Consider the following 20270-nt stretch of genomic DNA (forward strand, 5'->3'; position numbering starts at 1 on the left):
GTGATTGTTTAAGCAAGCTGGCGACCAGAGTTAATCAGGTCAGTGTTCTGGGGAAAAAAGAGAGAAAAGAGAAAGAAGAAGAAAAAAAGAAAGAGAAAAAAAGGGGAAAAAAAGAAAAAAAAGGAAAGAAAAAAAGAAAAAAAACAAAAAAAAAGAAAAAAAAAGGGGAAAAAAAAGGGAGGAGGACACCTCTCAGGCAGGGATGGGCGTGGCGTGATCCAATGCCTCAGGCGGGAGCTCTGCCTTGGCGGTTGTGGGGAGGAGAGTGACGGTGCTCCAGTCCCTTCTTGAACCAAGCGCTGCTCCTCGCTTTTCTGGGCGTGTAAACTCCCCGTACCGGGGGCACAGCCGAAGTTGGTTGCACTCTTCAACCCAGGCCAGTTCCAATCTCCAAATCCCTGTCCACACGCCCCGCTGAAGTTGCCTTAGACACAGCTTCCCAGGCAGCCCCCTTGGGCAATTCCAGGCCCCCTGCGGAGCTCTGGGGGCGGAGTCAGAATCGCTGCTTCCTTCTCTGGGTCAGGCTGGCGCGCATGGGCGGGGTCTTGCCTGCCGGGTGTGCCGAGCCCGCTGGAGTGAGGAAAACCGGGTCCCTCTATGGCTCGTCACCTGAAACATGAACTCACAGGCTAATTTCCCAGTTTTTAGTTCCTTGCCTTCCCTCTCGAGTTCCAGCCAGCCAGGGGCGCGGACGCCCGGTGTCCACGCGGCTCTTTTAGGGGCCTCAGCCGCCCAGAAGCTACAATGGCGGCAGGCGCGCCACCACTATAAAGTCCAGCCTTCCGGAGCCCGCACAAAGAAGCAGTTTGTGTGCTCAGCACCCCCCCCCCCCCCAGGACCAGTTGGCGTGAGGGGACCTGGTGTGCAGGTATTTGGCATGTATGGTCTTTCTATGCACCGAGAGGAGGTTTTTCTCCCCCGTGCAGAGGTTTTTCTGTTTCGGACTCTCTCCTTTTCCCCTCTCACTCCCCGTAGAGGGCAGAGGGGGATCGCCTCCCACCCTGGAGTCTCCGATCCTGGCCCGATTTTATCTTCCCTTGTTCGCACTCACGTTAGAAGGCTCTCTCAGTGGATTCTGCGTCCTTTTTCTCCCCGTCTCTCAGGTTTTGTGAGGTTTCCAATGGCTTCAGATCTTTTCTGTGTGATGTATGGGCGCGAGTGCAAGTACGGAGCTCCTTACTTCTCCGCCATCTTGCCCTCTCTCCATTTCTATTTTAAAGATAGGAACATGGAAGGAGTAAAATCTAAGCATATGTTTCAAGGTCAAAGATCCACTTAATTTTAGAACCAGGCCTTGAAACCAGGTAGTTTAAATCCAGAATTCATGTTTTTAACCCCACTGCTCTAATGATTGTCAGTAGGTATCTGGTGGTTATTAGAAATATTGTTTAATCATTCATCCATTCATTTAGTCAACCAAACTTAAATCGTTAGTCTCAAGCTAACTCTAGTTCTGTGATACAGAATAGTGTAAATCAAGTGTGTCGGAGGGTGGGGGAGACCTCTCCCTTTTTCTCATAGAGCCTTGCATGAACTTACATGGAGTTTACCTGATTGTGTTAACCTGCTACATGGAAGATGATCATTTTTATGGAAATATATATCAAGTAAGAAAAAAAATAGCAAACTCTTAATGAAATATAACTGGATGAATCTTTCCTAGCATGGTAAAAACTCAGAAGTTCAAAAGAAAAGCGAGCATCATACATAATGTTAATGTAGTACACATATTTTCATTAAATCGAGTTTGTAAAAAAATGTTCTATCATTTCCATTTGGTACTGGTTTGAATGTACTCAACTAGATAAGAAGATAAAGATAAGCAATTAGATAAAAAGAAAAGAATTGGGGATGGAGGTGCTTGAAAGGAGGCAGAGCATGTATCATTATTTGTAGATAATATGACTGTATTCCCCCCGAAAATGAATCGCCCCTGAAAGAAACTGTACATGGCAACAAAATTATAAGTTGTCTGTGGAAAGATTAATAATAAGTGATCCAATTATATTGTATAAAATATAACCAGTTCAAACAGATATTGTAAAAAAGGGTTCTATTATACTAAAAAAGAAATGGATAAATATCCATGAAATAAATAAAAATACATTGCACTTAATGTGGAAGAAACTTTGGAGCCAACTAAGAATTATATGAGAAAACCTAGTAAGTAGGAAAACACATATTTTTGAAAGATAGGACCTGATATTATAAAATATTCCAGTTCTCCCAAAATTTGTCTATCATGTGAGATCCAGTTACAATACCGAAAGATTTTGGCCAGGTACTTAAAAGCAAAGGTAACTCAAAGAAAATTATTTCAAATTTTGTCTGAAACTGTGAATCTTCTAGGTAAACAAGTTTTTGAAAAGAGAGTAAATGGAGAATTGATTCTAGCCCAACCATATATAAACATGTATTACAAAACTAGAATAATTAAAATAGTTGTGTATAGTTCCGAGGTAACATAGAGATATAGAGGTGGAAATTTATTACAGAGTTAATTGTGTCATTCAAACAAAGAGGAAAAATTACATTATTAAGCACATTCTATTATATAATATGTAAATATTTGAAATGATTGAAATGTTACAGTGTAAAATATGAACTCATAAGGGAAAAACAAAGTATTCTACTGAATTATGGAGAAAAGAAAGATCTTTCTAAGAATGACTCAAAAGTCTAAAAGAAAAGGTTAATATATCTGAAATATAAAAATTTAAAACTACAAAGTAAATTTTTAAAAGTGGAAAAAAACAAATTCGGAAAATATTTACAATGCATGACTTTCTCATTGCTAGCAAAATATATAAAAGGCTTGAAGGCAGTTACCTGTATTTAGCTGTTAATTCCACAGCTTCTTCATGTATGGTCTGGAAGAATTCTTCCTTTTTTTAATATTTTTTAATGTTTATTTACTTTTGAGAGAGAAAAGAAGACAGGGCATCAGTGAAGGAGGGGCAAGGGCAGAGAGAGAGCGAGGTACAGAATCCAAAGCAGGCTCCAGACCCTGAGCCATCAGCTTAGAGCCCACTGTGGAGCTTGAGCTCACAAACCGTGAGATCATGACCTGAGCTGAAGTCAGATGCTTAACTGCCTGAGCCACCCAGGCTCTCCAAGATCTGGAAGAATTTTAACTCCATAATCCTCAGTTTCCTCATTCATAAAATGTAGGTAACTGTAGCTATCTCATAAAATGTTTATGAGGATTAAATGAAATATTACATGTAAAGCTCTTCAAGTACTGCTTAAGAGTAGTAAATATTTAATTGCTACTAATGATCACCCTTATGGTTATTAATGTAAATATTTTTAATGTACATAGAATGGATTAAGGACTTGAATGGGTACTCCACACAAGAAAAATTTGGGCCAAAAGCATATGAAAAGGTAATCAACTTAAATCGACAGTAAGGAAAATTTATTTTAACAATTGTGAACACTGCATTTTTTCAACTTAATGCTTTTATTTAAAGTATAGTTTAACCAAAGTAAAATAACATAATCAGTTTGAGAGCTTAAAGTTACTTAAGGGAAACTTTAAGCCTATATCCTCTGAAATATCTTTTGGAGAAATTTAATAAAAAAGGACGAATCCTTTAAAACGCTTGAGGCTCTTTGAGGAGTGATTGTGAGGCAGAAACCATAAGTGGAATTCCAGAGAGTGCTCTTTGCTGACATAGTACAAGAGCTGCCAGAATGAATGCATTGTGATAGAGCTGGAAACATCTGTGAAGTCTGCACCAGGACTTTTAAATGTTATATCTTCATCAGAGTTGACTGACCCCTCTGGTGAAGCAGATGGTGCTGGCTCACATGATTAAGGCTCCAAGCAAGGATACCATTGCATAATTATGAGAATGGTAAAATTCAAAAGACTGCCAAGGGCTGGTGTAGCTGTGGAATGTTGGTAAAGATGTGGAGTAACTGGAACTCTGAAATGTTACTGGTAGAGGTGCAAAATGGTACCATGGTGTATACAATTTATCAATACAATTGGGTGGTCTTAATCCTAGTATTTACTCAAAAGATATAATCACACATGTCTATGAAAAGAATTGTGCTCAAAAGTTCATAGCAGTTTCATTCATAAAAACTCAAATGCCAGCAATTAGTAAGTAGACAAATTGTGGTCTACTATTCATTTCAATACTATTTAGCAAAAGGTGACAAACCACTATATGGGAACAAATTGTTGGATCTCAACAAGTATTGCAATAAGTGAAGGAAGCTTGATGTAAAAGAGTACTTTTAAATTCTATTTGTACAAAATTTTAGAAAATGTAAGCTACAGTGATAAAAAGCCGATTATTGTCTTTTAATAGGGATATATGTCAGTGTAAAAGTAGATAAACGCAAAAGGGAACTTTTTGAAGTAATGGAAAATTTCTGTATCATGTTCGTGAAAATAGTTATTATATACCTTTGTCAAAACTTTGGTACACTTAAAACTGATGAATTTTGTGGTATGTAAATAATATCTCAAAAAAATCGATAAGTAGTAGAATTTTTTACAGACTCAAGTATCTCAGCACTTATATTTTCTGAATTTAAAATGTTATAATCCACAGAAATAGTCACAAAATTTAAATGAGTAACTTAAAATTCAACTTTGGAGATTTAGGGCAACTTTATTTTTAAAAATAATAATATAATAAGCCCTGACAGGAAAAGAAAAAAACATTTCTCAGAAAAACATCAGTGACAGAGTATTAAAGACCAGTATGACTCAGAAGCTGATTCTCTGATATATGAATATGTGTATGTACTTTGTGTGTGTGTGTGTGTGTGTGTGTGTGTGTGTGTGTGTGTGAGTACTTTCTGCTGCTTAGGAAATTTACGTATTTAAATTTGTTGTGCATATTTTGTTTTTTCTTATATCCGACTTTAAATTTCAACTAATTGAAAGTATTTTATAATTTTATAATCTCAAATACCAATTTGAGAGTCAGTAAATACATATTTTAAGATTATACTGTTTAAGTTTTAGCATCCCCTTTTACTTTCAATATAATTCTGATGTGGATATAAAATATATGAACATCCTAGCTATAAAGAATAATCTAAACAACATCTTCACTAAAATACTACCATGGAATATTCGTATCATCTTTTAAAGATAAGAAAGCTATAATTTATAAAAAATAAGTAATTTGCTCAAAGTTACAAGTCTGATGGAAGTAAAAGTCTGTCTGAATTTATAGGTTGTCCATTCTAGGATGTAGAAGTAATATTGATGAATTTATATTTCTCAAGAGTGCAGTGCGTAGAGACAGAAAAAGCAAAATTCATATAAAAAGCTGACTTTTTTATTCTTATTTGGTCTAAAGGACTCCTTTTAGACAGTCTTTGCTGTTTCTGAAATATGGCTGCTGGATAGGTTACCAGTGTTTGGCAGTTCTCTTTCAAGCCTCTTGGGGTTATGCCAAAGGGACAGCGTCTCATGGGAATTCGCTCTGAATTCTCATCCAAATGAACACCTGCTGTCATTGTTTCTTATCAGTCCTGTAGTTAGCAAATGCCAACTCCCTCTTTGTGGTGAAAGCCATTCAACACATGGAAAAGGCATGCCAGTGTTCCTCACTAGTTTTTATTTATCCCCGTTTTTACTACGTGATCCGTTGCCCAAGTATCTTGAAGAGAGAGCTAACATTAAATTTGCCCTTGGCTATTTGATGATCTATATGTCTAGGAGTTTACTCAGTTATAGTCAAGTCTAGTTAACTGGTCTTCTTTTGATACTCTCTCTCCTTTCTTCTCCTTTCCCCTTTTCTCTCCTTTCCTCTTGCCCTCTCTCTGACCTGTTTATGTTGCTTTGGAAATGAGAGATTTGTTATTGCAAAAATAATATGCTTGTAAAGCAAATTATACTACACAATCTATTTTTAAAAGTCTTGGTTCTCTACGTTAGCAGGAACAAATAATTTACACAGAAGTAAATTCAATGATAGTCTCCCTATGGATAACCAATATTGATCATCCATTCTTAGTACTTGAATCATATTTCTTTGCTTTTTGTTCAGCTGGTCTGCTGGATGTGTGCATTTAATTATAAGGTATTACAAATTGATTTTCAACCAAATTAGGCATAAAATCAAAATAAATGATTTAAAAAAATTAATGATCATGTCATATAATATACCATGAATAGCCCAGCTTACATTTTTATCTACAATTTCATACAACATAAGACAATATTCTAAAATAAATTTATGACTTATTAGTAAGAATTGGGGAAAAAAAGAAACTCTGTGACTGGATTTGAGAGCTGTTAAACCAATAAAAGTGAACCGTCTTGACATTCCTACTTCTTAACAAAGATATCTTAGAATATAAAACCATAGAGGTATTTTGGGCAACTTTTTAATAAGTGTTTCTATATACACCTGTCTATATCTCTTTGTCCTTTTCTCTTGCAGATTAATTCAATTACTTAATAATTTTTAGAGGATAAAATGTACAGAAAAATTAACAGTGCTATTACAGCTTTATCTTGTAGGGAAAAGGACAGGGCCTGCCATCTGCAGTGGGCTATGGTCCCTCTCTTGTTGTGCCTCATGCTTTGTTATGCATGAGCAAGCACATTAGCCTTTTCATTTCATTCATTAGACTTTTAATCCTTGATTAGTGTTTTCGAGATTCTCTCAAATACACAACTTCTTTATTTTCTTTGTGTTTGCTTTCTCTTTCTTTTTTTTTATCTGCACTATGAAACAAAATTAACAGTTAATCACAACAATAGCCTCATTTCTTTTGAGATGACTGGTAAATATATTAGTTTCTCATTGGAGTGATTAATCATGTGTAGATGAAGAATGGGAAAATATCTTCTTTCTTGGAATAACAGGGGCAACTGTTTAAAGTCAGCAAGAACAGTCTGTTTGAAAAGCTTGAATCACAATTTTCTACCAATCTCACATGCTCAGTGTGATTCTGTCTCATAGAAGCTCTGAATGGATTTCCTGAAAGAAAAAACGTCCATTAGGGTTCAGAACTGATACATTTGGGGTCTCAGAGCCTAGTTATAATTGCACCAATTCTCCAAAAGTAATTTTCTCTCTTCAGTGATTTCTTTTCTCCATCAAGCAAGTTATGTGAGAAGGTTGCTTGTGACTGAACAATTAATAGTTACACACGCAAGACACTCTTAGCAAACTTTGAAGTCATGTACTATACTTACCTTTATTAAGTATGCACTTTCACAGTATCTTTTTACTCATATTTAATCTCAAAGGACTAGTAGAAGAGCTCTACTGTTGCTCCACTTAGGCCATCCTTCTAGCTATGTGTAACAATATTTTCAACTACTTTTCAGTATTTATGTTCATTTACACTATCTTAAACATGTATCGATCATGAAACCAAAAGCAGTTATTAAAGGAGATATATAAATTGAATAGAAATTGGTTTCTAGAAGTCAATATAACAAGTAACCAGTGGTAAAATCATGGCATAAATCACAGTGGCACTGAATTTTTGTAGATTACTCATTATTGCCTAATTTCAAAATATATTCTTGACAGTGGTATTTTTAAGAAAGAGTTAACTTAAAAATATTACTGATTAATTTTTCTTCTAATCTTTGCACAAGAGAGTAGGATCATAAACTATCTCATTATTCTTTTCCGTTTCTCTACTTAGGATGCTTCCATTGCACACAGATTCCACATCATGAGAGAAAAACATCCAGAAAAATTCAACAGTAGGTAAGATAAAAAATGATAAAATTATAATTAGAGTTACCATTGATGAATTATGTCATAAAAAGGATCATTCTGTGGTATAAAACGTTTTACATATAAAGACTGAATATGGTTGAGTGTATATTGAGACAAAAGTGTAAATGAATTTAATTTTTCTTCATTGGTTTTAATGATACTATAACGAGGAGTGCAGTGGTCATCTGTAGTCCATTGTTATGTGTTAGAAAGAAGTATTTCAAGTATAAGGTAAAAATAATATTTTATGTAGATATATTGGAAATCTGTACATGGCTAAAGATATGATGGATGATTATCCTAAGTCCCAAAGAAAAAAAACATGGGACTCTGATTTGATAACACTGAGTAACTGTATTAAATAGTTACCATGTAAGGCCTCTCATCTTTGTACTGTCCATCCAGTATTGGATTCAACTAAATGGAGAATAAGCCGGAGAAATATCAATCCTAACATAAACTCCTTTTAAAGATACATTCTTTAAGGAGATAAGCCTTGACAACCAGAATTTATTTTGCTAGTATAGTAATATGCATGTTTCCTTTCCAAATTTAGACAGACTTTTTCTGATACTCAGGGAAATGGGGAAAGCTTTAGTTTTGTATCTTGCCTACTTCTAAATGGAAATAGGGCTGTCTGCACCCCTTTTCCTTGGAAAAATGAGACAGAAGAAATGAATCATCTTTGCTTCAATTATATACATTTCTATACTGTTCTTTCACAAAATTACAAAATCATAATAATCATTTCTATGTGTATATTTAAGTGATTTATATATTAATATTCAAAGCCCAGGGATCTGTGGTCCCTGTATTTGGCTAGGTTAACAACCCTGGAAATCATAAATCATGATATTATGGTTTGCCATTTCTCTTACATAGTTCAGCCAGATATAATTTTTGTTTTAAGGAAAGTAGAATAAGTGTATATATGAATATGTACATGTGCACATAGTGTCTTTGGAGGGATTCACAAAAATATCTTACCTCTGGTTCTTCCTGGAAAATGGAGCTAAATGGTTGGGATGGAAACTAAATTGTTATTGTATACTTTTCTGTGTGAATTTTGTGCCGTGTATATTATAAAATTTCGGAGAAATCTAATTAAAATTTTGTACCTATAAGCTTTCTTTGTGTGTACAACACACAGTTTCATAAGATTTAATTTTATTTCATGAAATATATGCAAATAAATTGATGCAACAATGGAATTATATTCACTTTATAGTAGCTTTTAACACATAGATTACCTTGAATTTCCTGGAAATGAACATATTTGTTAATGTACATTAAATCATATCATAAAACCTAACCCATGCTTACTCAAATACCATCCTGTATAACAGTCATGTGTTGATATTCATATATTAAAATAGACTTCAAGCAAAAAAATGAATGCTATTTGAGAATGGAGCATGCAGTGTCCCCATTCAGGAGTTTCACAATTTAAAAACACAGTAAAGACATTAAGAAATATATGGGACAAAAAGTTTGATGATGTTTAAGTCACTTTTGTCCCAAAGTTTTTCAGCAGAGAGAAGGAGAGAGAGAGGGGACAGGGGGAAGAAAGGAGAATTATAAGTACACAGAAAGTGTATCAGTATATTTATGTGATACTCAAATTGACATAGTATATATAAGAATGCCAATATTTATGTATATAAATACATAACAATACAACACTCTCTTAAGTGTTGGGGGCTAATGAATTCTGTTCTCCAGAATAATTTTAATTCTTCTTAATAAGACTTCTGTGATTCACATATGTCTACTTAATTGTTTATTATCAATTGCAGTGTTAATTTATAACATTCCTCACTGCCCAATATGTCATTAGATACTATTTATAGCAATGTATTGTACACTGCAATGTATTTATAAGGTGTAAAACTACATCTTATTGAAACTTACTTGTAAATTTGAGTCATGGATAAATCTTGCATAATTTAAAGGGAATATTTCATTTGGAACAGTAATAACATGGAAAACACCTTCTAGATTGACACAGGTTACATGTTTCTATTGTGAGTTCAAAGAAGGCCAGGTATATAGTAAATTCTCAGTATATAATCAGCCAACTGTTTTATTTTTTGTTTTGTTTTGTTTTTAAGTTAATAGCTCTAACATTGCATATATTACCAAGTTGTAAGGCACATACATTTCAGTCTATATGTTTACAGATTGTCTTCACTAACAGTTACAAGCTTTTAATAAGCTTTTGGATAACTTGTTAAACTAAAATTTAACTTATTCAGAATATGAAAATATTCTAAAAATTTTTATGAGTAAGACATGCTATATATTTTTGCATAAACAATTTCATACTTAAAAGGACAGATTTTCAGATTTCAACTTTGAGACACATTCAGCCATAGCACTCTTTTGTATTTTGAGGAATTTGCAAATGGATTTTTTAAATACTCATAATAATGGTGTTTCAGATCAGATCTCTTGTCACAATAAATCATATGCCATTAATATTATCCTCTAGCATGCTCACCTTGAAATTCATTTATATTTTAAAGAACTTGATGTTTCTAACATTATCTTAAGGAAATTAATTACCAAAATATATAGTTCTCTCTATGCTTCTTCTGACAGAAATTGAAAGAACTGAGAAAGATAATGATTTTTCCGGTGCTTAAGAGAGTGCAGGTTGAGAGGTTTATTTCATGTTCTTTTCCAAATTTTTATATAAATCTAAGTTAACTGTTAAAAGGAAGTATGCTGGTTAAATTTCTAGACAAACTCAAACTCAAGACATTGTTCAAACTTAATATATGTGTGTATATATATATTATTTTAGACTCAAATAATCCTTAGGGTATTGAGGCAACTATTATTTAAAACCATTATTATACATATTAGTGTTTAAAATATTGACTTATTAATAATCACATTTGTGTTCTTACAATTGATATACATTACTGATTCTCCGGATTTTATTGAGAATAGAGCATGTTATTGCTTCTTGGCCTTTTGGCTTAGATCAACTATAGACTGGAGCAATATAAGTTCTTTAAAAATGATATTAATAATTGTACGTTGACATTATTTAAAATATGCATTCATTAAAATGATAATTATTAATGGTTATAATAATTTTGAAAAGAATGAAAACTATTTGATTCCATGAGTAAAATCTTGCAACACTGACAAGGTCTTACAAGTAATATGCAAAATGGAACCAGCTGTAGAAAAAATATTGGTGATCTTACAGAGATTTATTAATATTTTAGTTATTGCTTGTGACAGCTTGTTTCAAAAAACTAATTCTTTTAACATCACTTGATACCATTTGCTAGCAAACACTGATGGCCAGCAATACTCCACAAAGATACTAGTTCACTAAGTCTACAAGCACTTATTAGGAAGAATCTGGTCTCTAATGCACTGAATTAGACAAAGATTGTTTTTTTCAGTCTCCTGTTCAGATGAATATACTTCATTCCTGTTTTGCCTTCTGCTTTTTATGAAGAAATCTGCAACTAGAAAACTGAAATTTGTGTGTGAATTTAAAGCTGTTTAACTCATAATCTATTTAGTAGTATTAGATATGTCAAAGGGTCTTACCGGCCAAATGTCTGAAGGAAAGAAGTGATGGAATGAAAGTGACAAGTCGGTACACCAGACTTCTACTTTATCACTTTATTAATATGCTCTAATGTAAAAAAGAAACTAGATACTCTAAATTACCCAAGAAATTAATAGCATACAGAAACATAGAACATGTGCATATGACTTTAAAATCACACTAATTCTGTGGAGTGATGCTTGATTTTTGTTTTCCTCCCTAACAGTAGGCTTGGTGAGATCCTGGAATAAGACTCTTTCTGGGACTTTAATATCTATAAAAACATGGAACATAATGATCATTTAGTAGATATTTGCTAAATTTGTTTACTAAATTATTAATGAGTCTATATTTGTGTTTCAAATACCTACTTAACTTTTACAGTTTTCCCTTCTTATAGTGCAAAAAAATATAATAGATAAAGCAGGATTGAAATATGCCTAGAATGAGTCTTCATTCTAAACAACTGTTCTTTCAGGTATTAGTGCCTTTTAGTTTTTTCAGTATAGTAATCATGTACTTAATCTCCAAAGCCCCCAACAATGTTAATAAGCAAAAATTCTTCAATAGAATCCCTGAGTACTGTGGATGTCTTGCTAATGAATAATACAAGCTGTCTTATAGATTTGTTTGGCACATCTTATCACCAACATTATAGGTCAGCAATATGTAATTATCAACCAATTATTAATATTTACCTAATGATGGTAAACTAGAGAAGTTGCAAATCATTTGATATTAAGCTAAAGACAATAAAATCAATTTTGTATAATTTATAACACGAAGAGTTAACTTACTGAATCACATTTTTTATTGGTCAAAATCGCTCATGAAATATTTTAATTGACCTTGAAGTACCAAATTTTTATGCCTGTATTTTTTATTTTAAACTGTGTAATTATATTTGCATATATTCCATACTCCATTATATGTGAGATATTACAATGTCCAAGTTAAAGAAATGAAACCGATGGATCTTTTTTTTTTTTCTTTAAACTTTCCACCTTGGTGTTGCAGAGACAAAGAAGACAAACAAGAATAAATACATAAAATTATTGATTGTTATCTAGACAGAAAAGATCCAGCTCAAGTTCTAGAATCAAATGTAGATTTAGGAACAAAATAATGTTTTAGGGCTCCTGGGTGGCTTAGTCGGTTGGGCATCCAACTTTGGCTCAGGTCATGTTCTGACAGTCTGTGGGTTCGAGCTCCGCGTCGGTCTCGGTGATGACAGCTCAGAGCCTAGAGCCTGCTTTCGACTCTGTCTCCCTCTCTCTCTGCCCCTCCCTCGCTCACCTGCTTATTAGCTTGCTAGCTCTCTCTCTCTCAAATAAACATTAAAAAAATTATGAGTAAAATAATGTTTCAGTAGTGATGGCCAAAGGCTATATAATAACTAGATGTTTCTATTTATTATTTAAAGACAATTGAGAAGTTTTTTCTCTAAATTCAATTAAAAAATTTTCAAAGCTTCAAGATCAATGTTCAAATTTTGTTTTATATTATGATGATACATTCATACATCGAATTTTCCTGATAAACTGTAAGGATTTTGAATGTAAGTTTAATTAAAGCCAATTAAAATTATTTTTCAATGAATTTCATGATAAAGCCTCTTACATACATATTTTATATATTTTTTTGGGTCAATCACAACACAGTAAATAAAATAGACATTTGTTTTGTTTTCTCTGAAGGTATTACATATATATTTGTAGGAGTTTGAAATTATGAAAATAAAAATTTTCATGTAACTTTTTATATAAATTTATTCACATAAGTATTTACATATAATTTATATTTTATATAAATTTTATTTATTATGTAGTCTTAATATTGTACAATAATTGCTTTTTATATTATTGATGTATTCATGAACCATTGAAAACAATGAAAGGGAAGACAGAATGGAGCTTGAATGTCATTGTCTTTAAGGCATTTGACCTCACATTTGCAACGACCATTACTGTATAGTGAAACCTTTTTATGTATATAAGAACGTACATAATTATCTTTTAATGTAAACTGCCACATTGTGTAAGTTGTACCATCTTTTATAAACTAGGGAAATTGTACCACTGATATTAAAAGGTAAATATTTTGATTTTTAGTATTTTGAATAAAATCCATATTCATTAGCAGTGGCACTTGTTAGGATGAACACTGGGCGTTATATGTACGTGATAAAGTGATATGTACGTAAAGTTATATGTACGTGATAAAGTACGTGGTAGTACATACCAGTACTACACGATATGTTAACTAACTTGAATTTAAATACATTTAAAATATTAAAAAAAGAAAAAAGAAATGTTAGCATTTTACAGGACTTTTTAGATAAAATTATATGCTAACGAGAAGTCCATATCCTAAAGCATTTTTTATGTCTTTATTTTGTGTTTATGTAATCAATTTTGTTATTTTTAAAAATAGAAACATACTCATGTTTCATTCTCACTTAGAATGAGTATTCAATTGTATCTTTTAAATAACATTTCTTGACTTTTTTGTATGTCAGCACTATTGTTAAATTAGTTTTCCGAGGTGCCTCGGTGGCTCAGTCAGTTGAATGTCTAGCTCTTGATTTTGGCTCAGGTCATGACCTCATGGTTTGTGGGTTCGAGCCCTGCATCAGGCTCTGTGCAGACAGTGTAGAGCCTGCTTGGGATCTTTTCTCTCCATCTTTCTCTGTCCCACCCTTGCTTGTGCCCTCTCCCTTTCAAAGTAAACATATAAACTTTAAAAATAAATGTTTTCCCAGATGACTGTGCTTATAGTGCTTAGATGAATATGTGGATTGATAATATATAGATTTATATGTATGTATACATACGTGAGGTATAAGTTTATATATATGTGTGCCCATACGTGTATTTTCTGCGTTTCACTTTGTCATACTTATGTAAATTTTTCATAAGTATATGTATTCTTACTGCACATGTATTTATAATATAAGACCTTTAAATTACTAGTAGCTGTGGCATTCTCTTCATGTGTTTTCATTTGTGTGTTGAAACACATTTAAATATTTCATCTGAGGAGGTAGAAACATGAATGGTTAAATGAGTCAGAGGTGGTGTACACTGATGCAGGGGTTTTGCTTCTCCTGAATTTCCCTGCATTGTTTCCTGGTATAATTAAACCAGAATACTCACTTTTGTGTCCAAGCTCTTCAAAATCATGTGTGTAAGATAGTTGTTTGGAAGTGAGGGAGAACTTGAGGATCAATAAGGAAGAGATGCAATAACTTCTTTCTTTTATTTGCCTCTCACTGTTTTCTTTGTTCTCCCCAAAGTTCTTATGTCTGCTCTCTTTTTTTTCTATTCTCCCCTTTTGCCACTGCAGTGGAGTAACAAAAGGATCAATGAAGGTCTTAAAGTTTGGATAACATAATACCTATCTGCTATTGATTTAGTTGATTATTTATTCTGCAGACACATACGAAAGGAGCTCCTGTTATATGATGGACATCCAGCTACACATTGAATCTTTCAAATTTCTAAGACAAGTGAGGAGAATGACTTTGGAATTACATAGAAAACCTTAGATAGTGATAGGTTCTGCAGAAAAATATAAATAGGAAGAAAAGTTTACATTGTAATCATACACAAGGAAGGATACTTTCTGAGGCTCCCAAGTTAAGATGACCATTGAGCTCTAAAGGATATATATCGAAGTAGGGTCCGCTCATTTGTTATTGGATTTAATTTAAGTTTGTGTTTGCAGGCTACTTACATTTTATTAGTATAATTTTCATGCAAATATTTTCAAAATTTTCTTCTTTGATTTTGCCTCTCTTTTCCTAGGATTTCTGTTTTTGCTTTACATGAATTTGCATGTGTTTTATGCAAAAATCTTATACACACACACACACACAAGCACACATTCAGTTCCTAGAGTTCCCAATTAAGAAACAAGATTTGTGAAATTACAGTAGTTAATTCAGAGATGTCTACAAAATCACAACTGAAAATCAAAGAGAGAGTATTTTCTTATGGGGAAGAGTACTAAACAGTAATAAAGGAGTTGAAGAACAATGTTTCTACTCATTATTACAGGTTCTCTGCCTACATGGAAATTTTTGGGAAATATTTATGAAATTAAAACATTTAAGTAAATTATTTCTTATTTGCTACATGCTGACTACATACACACATATATATGTGTGTATGCATTCGTATATAAGTCTTAATTTTTATATTTATATATAGAGAGAGTAAATTATATATATACGTAGAATATGTTTGTGCATGGAATATATGTAGAGTTAATGATAATACACACACACACACACGTATACATTTCAATTAGTTCATTGTAAATGAATGATCAATTTTGGGGCAAAAACCAAAGATAGGCTTAGCTAGAAGTTAAAGCCACTGTTTCTGGGAACCTATCCCTAGTTTACAAAATGTTTTTGTGTTAAAAACACTCAAGCTCCTGTTTCCTTTGTGTTCAGTCTTATTCCCTTGCTCAGATTAGTCTAACTGTAACAAGAACCATTTGTGCTCTGGGGACTGAGGGGGTGCACTAAACAAATTAGACAATGGACCGCTGACTTTGGGGAATGAGCCTTTGACATTGATCAATTTAAATGACAGACTGTTTTTTATTAATAGATAATCTAGAGACTAACATTTGGAATTGAATATCATTCAATTATTATATTCTTAAATATATAGTACATGCCATATGTTAGTTAATTTGATGTGAAGTTCTAATATCTAAAAGTGTTTTTTGGTTCTGATAGAATCAACATCTGTTGATTTCGGGTAGAAATTATCCCTGGGAACAATTTTGAGAACGTTGGTTATATCACCTGTTTATAGGCCGTATTAAGTAGAAAGTAAGTCTATCTTAAATTCTTTCCAAAGAAGTTAATCACCTCATTATAAAGTAATTTTACCTAGACTAATCCTCTGGCATGGCTAATTGGAACTAATTTGGTGCTCTCCATTGCCTCTTGCTCTACCTGAGCATTAGTTACTAATGCCTTTCCTCTTGGAAGACTTGTTCTTATACAGATATGTTCAGCAGTATTTTATGGCCAAACATAATTAATTCTAATACATTAGCTTCAAATGACAGAATTTTTTAAGGAGTTCCTTTATATATATTTTTCTTTGAAGAGGAAAATAATATTCTCACTTAAGCAACATTGTGAAGTTTCTATTTTCTATTTTACATTTCTATATGACTGGTGTTTTCACAAAGTAGAGAATTTTAATCAATCCTTCTATATACTGATAAATCCTAGCCCTAAAATATGGAGAAATTATTCACCTGAAGGGTAAAATTTCTGAAAAGAATTAGATAGAAAGCAGAAGTACAAAATCTTGATTTATTATGACTTTTAATTCTAGTTTATCTTAAGTTTCTCCCTTCTCATCTCTATTTCTCACAGGGAAAAAAAGCAGAAACTCTATGCCTTTATTACATTTTTAAGATTTTATTTGGTAAATACTTATAAGAGGCAAAAATATGCTGAGAATTGCCTGTTACTGTTGTTTCATAACAAACTGTCACCATGTAACTAGGGTTCAATTTCCTTTTCCTATTAACATTTTTCTGTATTGTCAGTGCCATCACTAATGGTCTCCCAAGGCCATTCATTGTCTCCCTTTAGTTTCTAGATTCTGTTCATCCTTCAGTTCCAAATCAGATGTCACATGTTTTCTGTTTTTGTTATGGCAACACTCCACTTCCTCATATCAAAATCTCTTCTGTTAACTGTGGCTACATAACAAACCACTTGAAAGCTAAGCAGTATAAAACAACCATTTTATTACCTGCATAGCTTCTATAGTTCAGCAATTCAAACAGGGCAAAGCAGGGATGGCTTGTCTCTTCATCATGCCCATGTCTTCAACAGGGAAGACAAGATTGGAAATGATTGAATTTGCTGGGAGATGGAATTGGCTGGAGGCATGGTTAGTCTCATGTCTGGGAGCTGATGATGGTTGTTGGTTGAGACCATATCTGGAGTCACTGTGTTACTTAGGGTCCTCTCCTCCCTCTTTCTTTTGTTCCATTCAGGCCCTGATCAATTTAGATGTCTATGCACATTGGGGAGGACCATCTACTTTACTGAGTCCACCGATTTAATGTTAATCTCTTCTAGAAACTTTCACAAACACCTGTACAAAGAAATAATATTTAATCTGGGCACTCTGTGGTCAGTCAGTTGTCACATAAAGTTATCTATCACAGCACCTACAGATGACTTCTTTTTGTTGCCCAAGGTTTCTAACAGTTGGATGGCCTAATAAGTTGGCCATACTTGTCAATGACAGCTCAGGACGCCATGAGTGTCCTAACAGAACAGGAAGAAGCTATATGCCATTTCTTCACTTAGCTATGGAACTCTTACAGTTTCACGTTCTGTATACTTTTATTGACAGATTATCATGATTACCAAATTTATGAGACTATTTAGCACTGAATGTTAATCCTGCATGTATTTCCTTACCCCATTCCTTCTCTCCATCTTTACAACACCTGTTTCCAACAGCCCTCATTCATTTGTAAGCCTTCTTTACACTTAGAGATGACCCTGATTTATACTTCAATGAGAAAAGATTACACTAAATAAAAGAACTGCCAATAACAAAGGAAAAATTTGTCGGCATCCACATCCTTCTTTCCCTCATCCTTCTAACCTAGCAGATGAGTTAGCCATCCTTTAATCTAGGGCCACTTTACCTTGTGTCCATATCTATTATTACCACCACCATCCTCTTTTTCCCTAGACCTTGAAGCATACTTTATCTTTTTGCTAAGATATTTCCTGTCCTACAACCACAAGGTCATACTTTCTAACATCTTCCAAACAAGGTCTACCTGCCTTTACTCTTCATCATTAAAAAATCTGTTCCTTAATCTTGCTTTTCTTTAGTTATGCTTCATGTACCTTATTCTCCTCAGAACTGTGGATACTTTTTCTGCTCACCCATTGCTCACTCATTTCCTTCTGAAATTAGGAATCCATTCTAATTGGATTCTCTTTACATGTAACTGTTCTCATTAAGGTCACAAAAGATCTCTAAGTCACTAAATCCAATATATATAGGGGTTTTTTTGGATCACTACAGAAATTTAATTTGAATTTGTCATTCACTCTCCCTAAAACTTACCTTGCTTGGGTCTATAAAATATGTCACATCCTAACTATTCCTACTCAGTTTTGAGTTTTATTTATGACTTGTCTAATCAGTCTGTAATTGTTAGTGGCCCTCAGAGTTCTGAGACAGACTCTTTTCTCAGTTTCCCCTTTCTTTGCTAATGTCTTGAAGCTTCATCAAGAGTGATCCTTTTAAAATGCTAAACTGCCCTCCTTTATTAAACTCATTCATTCTCATCTTTACCAGGCCTTCCACGATCTGGTTCCTGGCCTGACTTTTGACCTTTCCTCTGTCTTTTGATTTGTCTACCCTTCCCAGACTTGTCATTTGGTTGTTGCCATTCATTAGACTGATGATAACTGCTTAGATGCTACTTCCAAAGGATAATCCCCTCTTGTCCCACCAGACTAGGTCAGGCTCCCAAACTACCCTGTATTTGCTTTTGTAGACTTTGTAGAGGATTAATAATTTGAAATATTACTTGATATGTTGCCTTTAATTCCTTGATATATTTTGATTTAACTATCTGGCCCTTTCTTTTCCCAAACTATGCTTTAATCCATTTACTATTTCATGATTAGGTTAGGAAGAAAGAGATCACAGTTCTCAGTTGTTAAATTTCAAGAGACTTGAAATTCACATCAGGGATAAAAGTTTGAGAATACTTTGGGATATTTCATAATTCTGACTTGCCACTGTCAAAAGTAGAGGCCCGAGAGCCTCAGAGTAGGAGATGTGTGTTAAATTAATGATTGATGTGTGTTAAATTCATGATTCTGATGTTACAGAGTCCTTGAAATTTACATGCATTTTTTTATGGCACTTCAAAGGAGTTTGGCAAAAAGGAATTAAGTACTCAGTTACGAAATTGATGTTGGAATTGGTTGTACATGGAAAAAATGACAATTGAACCAGACCATTAAAAATAGAGGAATATTTTACTGATTGCTATTTTTGATATTCTTTCTAATTGTTAGAATTTATCATTTTTTAAAAATCTGATTACGGTTTATTCAGACTTTTAAATTTTCAAAATTAATTTTTAAATATAGACTCCATTACAATACTAAATCTAACAAATGTATAGAATTCTTTATGCAGAATAGAGTTTATTTTTGTTTATGCAGACACACATATGCAGCTTTTATTAAAGTTGCCGAAACAAAGTCAGATGTTTATTTTGTTTAGATTTTTTTTGCATTATGATGTTTTGTATTTTTAATACTTTTTTTCTTTTTTATTGTGAGAAAATATATAACACAGTATGTTTCACTTTAATTATTTTTATGTGTACATTTCAGTGGCATTAGGTACATTCACTTTCTTGTACAACCATTACCACCATCCATCTGCAAAACATTTTTATCTTCCCAAACTAAAGCTCTACAAATATCGCTACTCTAGATACCTCCTATAAATGGAACCATGCACTATGTGTCCTCTCCTGGCTTCTTTCATTTAACATATTGTCTTCAAGTCTAGTCCATTTCGTAGTATGTGTTGTAATTTCCTCCTGCCTTCCTAAGGGTGGATATTGGTTCCACTGTATATCTGTGCTTTGTTTTGTTTATCCATATGCTGATGGACATTTGAGTTTCCACCTTCTGGCTATTGTGAATAAGACTCCTATCAAAGGAGGTGTACAATTATGTGTCCAGATCCTAAGCTAATTTATAAAGGCATTTTAAACTCCTTGAAAATCAACTTTAAAAAGAGTTGTAATCTACATTAGAATAATTTTATTCTAGAAAGGACATTAGATAGAGTCCAAGGCCTTTGGGTCTTAAAATAAATGTGTATTTTCTGGGTATCCTTCCTTTGCTCCTTCCTGCCTGCCTGCCTGCCTGCCTCCCTCCCTCC

The 20270-nt window shown here is 33.4% G+C and overlaps 1 protein-coding gene across 1 annotated transcript in view; it reads left to right on the top strand.

The window, feature by feature from the left end:
* The window catches only part of DGKB (diacylglycerol kinase beta), a 688394-nt gene that overhangs the window by 371533 nt on the left and 296591 nt on the right, over positions 1-20270 (top strand). Inside the window, exon 21 of the mRNA XM_077757671.1 lies at positions 7639-7703. Within this exon, the coding sequence (XP_077613797.1) occupies positions 7639-7703 (65 nt within the window). The remainder of the gene's footprint in view (positions 1-7638; positions 7704-20270) is intronic.

This window comes from Crocuta crocuta, unplaced genomic scaffold (genome assembly GCF_008692635.1).
Source record: "Crocuta crocuta isolate KB4526 unplaced genomic scaffold, BGI_CrCroc_1.0 scaffold62, whole genome shotgun sequence".
NCBI classification, from domain to species: domain Eukaryota; kingdom Metazoa; phylum Chordata; class Mammalia; order Carnivora; family Hyaenidae; genus Crocuta; species Crocuta crocuta.